This window comes from Macaca fascicularis, chromosome 7, assembly GCF_037993035.2.
Source record: "Macaca fascicularis isolate 582-1 chromosome 7, T2T-MFA8v1.1".
Classification (NCBI taxonomy): domain Eukaryota; kingdom Metazoa; phylum Chordata; class Mammalia; order Primates; family Cercopithecidae; genus Macaca; species Macaca fascicularis.
In genome coordinates, this window is record NC_088381.1 from 128,826,525 (window position 1) to 128,835,713 (window position 9,189).

Sequence of the window (9,189 nt, forward strand, 5' to 3'; positions counted from 1 at the left end):
GTGATCTGCCCACCACGGCCTCCCAAAGTGCTGGGATTACAGGCATGAGCCACTGTGCCCAGCCATCAGCTTTCTAATAATAACTTTTCAGTGGCTTCCCAGTGCCCTTTGAATAAAATTCACAGTTTCTAAACATTTTCTATAAGGCCATCTTTTGTGTACTTTCTGCCTACATCTCTGGCCTCATCCTGAGCTGAAACCACCTGTCCCCTATATTCTCAATATGTGCTGTGTCTCTTTACTACTTCATATATGTTCTTCCCTCTCTCTGGATCACCGTTATACTCCCCTTGCCTTCCTAGCTAATTTTGTCTCTTTGGATCTAAACTTAACTGTAATTTTTTTAGGGAAACCTGTTCTGATCTTATTCATGTTGGCTTCCTTTTTTATCCACACTTATCAAGCCCTACTTTCTTATTTGTAATATTCATTATTTAATATTTTTCTTTTTGCTGGGTTATAAGATCAATGAGATCATGAAGTCTTTGTTCTCTGCTTTATTATCAGGGCTACTTCAATACCTGGCAAATAGTAGGCTCTCAGTAATTTTTTTTTTTTTTTTTTTGAGAATGAATGAGCTGCATATATCTAAATTTCTGCATTTTTATCTCCCTCACTCTTGGAGATAAATTACTCATCCTGCTTTTATAAAGATATGATGAAAAATCTGGCACATATCTGGCACATAGAATTTCTAAGAAAAAATTACGTTAGACAAAGCAGAATCAGGCACTAGATTTTTTTAGGAATATTACCAAAGAAATGCAGAACCTAGTACACTTATTTTTATAGTATCTACTGAATTTCCAAGAAGTGACACTTGTTCCTCACTGGGATACACAAAATCTAGGCTCATATTACTTGCTATTTTTAGATTTTTTAAATGAAACTTTGCCTTACTCTATCTCTCCCAGTCATTATTCTGAATAGATTAATAGAAATGAGTATCATAATGTTTTAAGAATCAATAAATAAAAACATTATTTATGCCATTTTTCTGTGTAATCTCATCTAAGCATATAATGGCAATACTGAAATTAGACAAACATTGTATTAATCTCTTGTGGAAATAAACATCTGACTTTGAAGAATATACTTAAAATTTATCAAATATCATTTGGCCTATTTAGCTACTGTTTATTATCTGTTTTTCATGGCCCCATCTATCTCATAGCCCATGTTCCTGAGATGTTCCTGTGTTTAAATGTATGTATTACATAGACAGAATCTATCCTTACAGGTCTATCCATTGAGATAATCAGCACTACCAACATCGTTCATAGAATATATTATACTTAAGTAGCTATATCTTCTATGTGTTCTATACTTCACACTTAAATCAAGGAAATAATCCTTTCATTATGTAATTATATTAACTGTCAGTAATAACTGTTCTATCCGAAATACCTGGTGTGCTCTTTGATAGCAATAAATTACACAGTTATAAGTATTAACTGGACTTATACTCCAGTTATAAGTCAGAAAGTCTTCTCTGAGCAATCTATATTCAGTTATTAAATATGAATAATAAATCATTGTGTTCATTTGGAAACCATGTGTCTTTTAATTTTGAAATACGAGTTTTGGTGTTTGGACGGTCTAAATGTCTGGCATAATTATTCACTCTCTTTCCAAGTGTGTTGGTGTAAATCTGAATTCAGTTTTATTAGTTTATTCAAATTGTATTCTAACTTGCTGGCTAGATGGTAAAGTATAAGAGCAACATATGACTGCCTGTGGAAGTTTGTTACATTTTTGTTTGGATTTCATGAAGCCATGTGATTTTTGTTTTTTGGTTTTTTTTTTTGAGACGGAGGAGTCTCGCTCTGTCTCCCAGGCTGGAGTGCAGTGATGTGATCTTGGCTCACTGCAACTTCCACCTCCTGGGTTCAAGTGAGTCTTCTGCCTCAGCTGCCTGAGTAGCTGGGATTACAGGTGCGTGCCACCACGCCCGGCTAATTTTTGTACTTTTAGTAGATTCGGGGTTTCACCATGTTGGTCAGGCTGATCTTGACCTCCTGACCTCGTGATCTGCCCACCTCGGCCTCCCAAAGTGCTGGCATTACATGTGAGCCACCGTGCCCAGCCAGCCATGTATTTTTATAACAAAGCTGCCCTCAGAATTGTGAATAGTATTTCTGACATGTGGTGTCTTTTCTCATTTACCTTAGAATATATGATTACCACTCTGTAAACAGTTTGTCTATTATTCTGGTACTGTGCTTAGGTTAAGACACCTAACCATTAACTAGTTTTCAGAATGTTTTTGCTTTTTAGTGATAGTTGTGTGAGCACACTATTGCTCTGGTTGTTTTTAAATCTCACTGAGGTAGACTTCAGGTTGTTAATGTAAATTTTTATAGCTTTGGCTGAACTTCCTATAAGAGCTGTGGGTCTTGATAGCTGAGATCAGCTGGCTGATCTCTCTTAATGGCAGTTAGATTTGAATTTTGTTTGGGGTAGGACACAGATCTGTTTGAAAATGGTCTGTTTAATGCCTGATGGCTTTAAATGCAGACTTCAAAAAACGGGCCACCTTGTAAAAAGAAAGTCTTAGTCTCTAGAGTTCACTACCTTTCTTAGTTTGAACCAGTCCAAGTTTTTAACTCTCCATAGGGCCTGGTAATTTGAGGTGGAGAAAACTAGTGTGAACTTTACATTTCATTTCAATATAAATTCCAAGCCAATGTGCTTTAAGGATTGTCACAAACATATTGTGACTGGACAGGAAGAGTGCTTGCCTCTTGGTCTTGAGTAACAAGCCCTGCCCTCTGCCCCTAGCTGAGAACTCAAAGCATTGTTAAATAGCACTAAAATGAGCTGAGTCCAAGACTTCAGCCAGATGGTCAATATAGGGCTCTTAAGGGAAGGGAAATAGGAAAAAAGTAATCTCAGAGGCACTCCTATGTTAAAGAACTAAGAAAATGAAGTCTTTCTGAAGGTAAGTGTAAATTGTACCACTTTCTTTGGGAGCAAAAGCTGCAAAATATAACACAAGAAAATGACAGTGTAGGAAATCAAAATTCAGGAACAAACCTTCAAGTGTGGTTTTCTAATGCTTAATCCTATCTTACGCCCTTCTCAGGATCCATTGCTCCTTTTCCCTCCCCCTTCTCCAAGGTTTGTTTGAAAGGGATTTTGATGGGATAGGAAGGCAGCTTTAGACAGAGCATAAATTAGGGCATAAGATGTCCTTTGTACAAGAATTATCTTAGACATGCTTTCGAAAACATACTTTTTTTTGACCTTATTAAGAAAATAATCAAAGGTATGATTTTTTAAGTCTTTGAGTTTAGTCTGCTTTCAGTAAAAATAAGGTGTAGGTACCAAAATAAGCAAACCTCATTTTTACTTTCCTGGTTTCTGCTTATAAGATTTACACATATTTAAAATAAACCCATGAAAAACAGGAATAGTGTCATGGGATTGGCTAAATAGTCAGAGCAATTACCTCCAGGCTCCCAAACCCAACCGAGCTTGACTTTTGGAAATAAATTTGGCTAAGACTTCTTCCTCATTCTGTTTTATAAAGGTATACATGAAATGATACTGACTTCTGCCAGAAACCCCAGGAATCCTCTTCAGTGATGTACTTGTAATGGTCATGAAAGAATAAAAACACAGATGTGGATTAAGGTAGAAAAGTACAGAAAACACTAAATTTTCATTGTGCTGTTTCAGTGTAGCAGATTCTTTAAAATACTTTGACATGCTACAAAAAATAAAGGGTTTAAGAACATTGAGTTAAGATACTTAAAAAATAAAAGCCCACAATTGAATAACAAAAATGAACTTTGTTTTATTTTTTATTGGCATTAATGTAGGTTGCCATGGTGAAAATAGTTTGAAATACTTCACAGTAACAGTTTTGTGCAGCCCTAGAGATCAAAAACAGCAAAGTAAATAAGCAGGACTCTTAACAACTCATACTCACAGACATGTTTAATGTAAGTGATTGCTAGAAGGGAAGGTCATTTTCTTTAGTGCTATGCAAAGAAATTTTAATTGACTTGGTTTTGGCAGTGAGAATTGTACAACTTAGCATTAATAAGTCAAACTTAAAAATATTTGCTCATATTCTGGATTATGACTATGTTCAAGAAATACTATTTTCAAACACTAATCATTTAGATAACTTTTTTTACACATTTATGGCATCAACGAGTATGACTGTTTATAACATTTTACCTATAAAGCTGAACTGTTTTATATACTCTTTATGGAAACACGGCCATAAATTAAAAGATGCAACTGTTTTGAATATTTTACTGGTGGTCCTCTGTTTTCCTGCCAGCAGTGCAGCTGTTTCAGGTTTCTCAGGATAACATATAAAAAGCTGTATGCACACTGTAAGTTTATGCTCAAATTGCCAAGCCAGATATGGTATGACTCAACTTTCCCAGAAGCAAGCTGTACCAAAATGTGATGAATCAAAACAGTTAGTTGCACAGTGGTTTGTATTACAGCTATGAAAACCAATTCTCATTTATGATGGTTGGCTTTTCAAGGTTGACAAACATTCTACTGTGGTGCTTGAATTTTACCATAAGTGAACATCTATTGAGGCTAAGACTATGCTTTTCTTTTGAGGATCAGAGGAAAGGAAAGGAAAGGGTGATACATCATCATCTGGTGTGCGGATAAAAATTAGCTGGAAATTTGTATCAGGAATGGAACATTTCATTTCCAAGTTACCTATAAAAATATTACTCACTTATTATTTGTATGATAGTTATTGAATTCCCTGTGAAGCCAGGTTAATTTTTAGACCTTTCTGAGGTAACTTAACATTTACTTCATTTCTCATGCATCAGAATCTTAACAGTTGATATTTTATTGTGTCTTGGAAACTAATAAGCAGATAACTTTATGGCCATGGGGTAGGTGTGGTAAATCCCTATTTAAATCCTATGCAACCTAAGGTTCTATCAAGAATTTAACAACGACTTTTTTTTTTTTTTTTTTTTAAACAGGGTCTCACTCTGTTGCCCAGGCTGGAGTGCAGTGGTGCGATCTCCGCTTACTGCAACCTCTGCCTCCCGTACTGAAGCGATTCTCTTGTCTCCCGAGTAGCTGGGATTACAGGCACCTGCCACCATGCCTGGCTACTTTTTCTATTTTTAGTAGAGACAGGGTTTCACCATGTTGGCCAGGCTGGTCTCAAACTCCTGTCCTCAGGTCATCCACCCACCTCGGCTTCCCAGAGTGCTGGGATCACAGGCATGCACCACTGCACCCAGACAACAATGACTAATTTGTAACAGTAGTCTCCAAAGTGGGATGTGTCCCAGGAGGGTATGTAAGATGCAGTATAGGGAGAAAATATTAAAATATTCATTAATTTATTTAGAGACAGAGTCTCACTCTGTCACCCAGGCTAGAGTGCAGTGTCAAAATCTTGGCTCACTGCAACCTCCACCTCCTAGGTTCAAGTGATTGTCCTGCCTCAGCCTCCTGAGTAGCTGGGATTACAGACATGTGCCACCATGCCTGGCTAAGTTTTTGTATTTTTAGTAGAGATGGGGTTTTGCCATGTTGGCCAGGCTGGTCTTGAACTTCTGACTTCAGATGATCCGCCCACCTTGGCCTCCCAAAGTGCTGGGTTACATACAGGCGTGAGCTACCGCACCCAGCCAGAACTTTTATTTAAATATTTTTATTTCATCCTTTTTCTATTTATATTTTTATACTACACTTACTATATTAGTATCTTATGTATATAATTATATATAGTAAAATACTATATATAGTAAATGTATAATGTTTATAACATAAATTTACTATATATAGTATAGTATATTATAAATATATAGTAAAATTACATATATAAAATACTATCAAAAATGTTTTTTTGTTCAATATATATTAATTCTCTTCTTCCTTCCACTTTCCCCTTTCGCCCTTGGCAGAGAAGCAAAGAATTGAGTTAAAACCTTTGTGGCAGTGTGAATAAATTATAGCTAATTCCAGGAACTTAGCTGCATCCTACCTTGACCCATTTTTTTCTATTGGACTCTTATATTGCTCTATATGTTTTAGTTACACAGGTTTATTAAACATGGATACAAATGAAAAACAGACTTGTTATGTTAGAAGTTTTAAGTTGCTCATGCATTAAGATTTTGACACACAGGAAGTTTGAATGAATGAGTGAAAAAGGTTCCAGGTTATTAAAATGTTCTGGTACCTGATTTATTCATTTGGCATACCAGTAATTCTAAGGTGGGTGAAGCTCCTTTACTTCCTGAAGAATCAAGGTAGTTTCTTAAACTGAGCATTAAAACAAAGCTGGAATTATTTGTTTCCAGAAGTGTTAGTAGTCATGCTAAGTTGTCCCTCTTTGGCCAGATTGCCCAATTTTTTTTTAGTCCTGTTTTGTCAAGATAGAAAGGTTTAATTGCTTTAAAAAAACAAAAACTGTGTGTGGTTGCAGAAAAAAAATTGTACTGTTATATTGTTCTTTGAGATCAATGAGACTTTTCTGTATTTACTTTTTCAGACATTATTTTGAACTCAGGCTCAGTCTCAGAGATTTCTTCAACATGTAATTTTCTAATGTTTCCTTTCCTCTAAGGAATGTGACAATATATTCTTGGAATATTGAAGTACTTTTGAAGTAACTCATATGTTTTCTCCCCTCTTCCATTTGTTTAGGTATTTAGGGCTTGATTTAAAACACATTTATGTAGATATATCAGTAATATAATAGTATTGTGATACTGTTTATTTCTTAAGCATATGCCAGGAAGGAGAGCATTAGTTAGGTGTCCAAAAATCAGCCAACAAAACAAATCAGCTCTGAAAATTGTGAAGCAGTGAATATTTTAGAATTATTTTTGAAACCTCTTTCAGAACTGTTTTTCGATCCCGTGGTAATTTGCTATGTAATTTAGTACTAGTTTAGGCACTCCATGTACAGTTGGCATGTTTCCTTTTGAAAGATAATTATTTATAATAAAAGTGTGAATATTTCGATCTCGGAATTCCTCTTTAAAACTTGAATCAGCTTTACTATTGCTTTTTAAAATGTTACCAATTTATATTTGCTTTTTATATCAATGCTACACTTCTTGTTTTGTTTTAGGTATTTAAACCATGTCAGAGCTGCCTCACCACAGGACCTTGCTGGAGGCTATACTTCTTCTCTTGCTTGTCACAGAGCACTACAGGATGCATTCAGTGGGCTTTTCTGGCAGCCCAGTTAACCATTTATAAGATTTGGACCTTGGAGCTGAACCAGTGAGCTAGCAAAAGTAAAGCAGCCTTGTAAAATTATAGCTATATGCAGCTGCACAACACAGTCCTACCACTAGCAGCTGTGTTAAAGTATTTATAAAGAGAAAATTTCAGAACTAACTTGAGGAATATAGGGGATATATATTTGTGAAAAAGAATTTTTACTTATATTTTTCAGAGGATTTGACACAATAAGCCTCATCTGATGGAAGAGAGGAATAAATAATTCACTTATGTGTGTTTGAGGTTGACAGACTTATAAAATCTTTTTAAAAAATAAAGCTATAATTTATATTAAGTTCTGTGGTTTTTCTCTTATTACAGTGTTTTACTTGAACACATTTTAAATACCATTTTGATTACAACATTTACTGTTAATATCCAAGTCTATTATTTCTTCTCATAAAATGTTCCCCCTTTTCCTAATGTCTTGTTAATACTAGTCCAGACAAGTGGATATATTTCCTTTGACCAAGTTATGGCAAGAAAAACCTGACCCATGATAATGTCATTCCCTCAATACTAAGAACTCAATGCCTGTTTTAAGCAGTGGAAAATGAGGCAAACCTTGATCAAGGTGTTATAGTTCCCAGCTGTGAGCCACACTAAGGATAAAACAGAGCCCAGCATTAACCTGCTTTAATGACACATTCAAAGAAGTAAGTTAATAAAATTTAATACTTAAATGACACGTTTCACCTCCAATGTAAGCTCATTTTATGATGAATCCTTTGGAGACTGGAGAAGGTACATTTTAAGTACAATTCCCCATGTATAAATTGTATACTTATGCAGTTTTTTGTTGAAACTTCAAAGGCTTTTATTACCAGGGTTTTGCTTAAAGAGTTTAGATATGAATAGGATGGTATTTGCAGCATCTCAACCTTGTATGAGTCTGTTACACAGAGCATTGGATATGGGATATAGTTTCTTAAGGAAATTAAGGGATTTCCTATCAAATCTCTAATATAACAGATACTAGTTTTATGGGTAGAAACTTAGGTGAAACAACACTTGTGGTTACATTAGGATGGACTATCCATATGTAACAACTCCATCTTATGTTACTAAGCAGGTATTAATTTTAGCAATATATCTTCAACTTTATTGTACTTCTAACTATCTCTAATAAATGAGAAAACCAAGGCATCAAATAATTGAGTAGACAAAGATCATATTCACAAGTTAGTAAAAAGCCAGAATTAGAATACAGACTTTTTTTTTTTAAATCGAAGTCCAATTCCATCTACATTCTACCAGACTGCATATCCTATTCCTGTATCTATTAGGTATTCCCAACTGAGGATTAGTGTTTTAAGTACAGTCTATAAATCTCTTCAAAGAATAGTTAGAACATTGAATGTAGAGTTAAGGCTTTGCAGCAGCCAATTGAAAAAATTAGGAATCCAGTATTTTGAAAAGAAACACTACTGCTTGTTCTCATACCTTTTATAAATGTATTTTAAAAAGAATGAACTAATTAATAAAATGTATCAAAGGCTTTTAAGATTTGTTTTGAGCCTGCCTTATTGTGCAAATTGCATGCACCTGGTTTGGCAAATAAATTCCAAAACCTTTATACATTTGTAAATATTTTGCAGTTGCTATTGCTGTACTTAGTTCCATAGGCCAAATTTAGAAGTTAACTGACCTTATTTGATCAAAGGGAATGGTGAAAAATAACTTAGTGACAATTCACTGAGGTTTAGTGAATTCACTGAAACATTCTAAATTGATGTGCTTATCCCCTACCATCCGAGTGATTTACTCTCAGAGACAAAGGCTGTACATATCTTTCATCTACATAAGTCTTCAAGTATTTTATGAGTACAGAAGTAACAGTTAACAACTACCGTATTACCTGTGTCCCAGGCACTGTGCTTCATGCTTTGTGTATTACCTAATCCTCAAAACAGTTCTACTAGTATTTTCTCCATTTTAACAGATGAAGAA

General features: G+C 34.9%; 1 protein-coding gene across 7 annotated transcripts in view; it reads left to right on the forward strand.

Moving 5' to 3' along the window:
* Positions 1–7,534, forward strand: part of MNAT1 (MNAT1 component of CDK activating kinase) — a 253,495-nt gene extending 245,961 nt beyond the window's left edge. For all 7 annotated transcript variants that reach the window (XM_073997489.1, XM_073997487.1, XM_065548876.2 and 4 more), the window contains one exon: positions 7,085–7,534. Coding sequence is in view for 4 of the 7 variants with exons in the window: in XM_065548877.1 (XP_065404949.1) it covers positions 7,085–7,243 (159 nt within the window). In the remaining 3 variants the exon portion in view is untranslated. The remainder of the gene's footprint in view (positions 1–7,084) is intronic.
* The last annotated feature ends 1,655 nt before the right edge of the window (positions 7,535–9,189 follow it).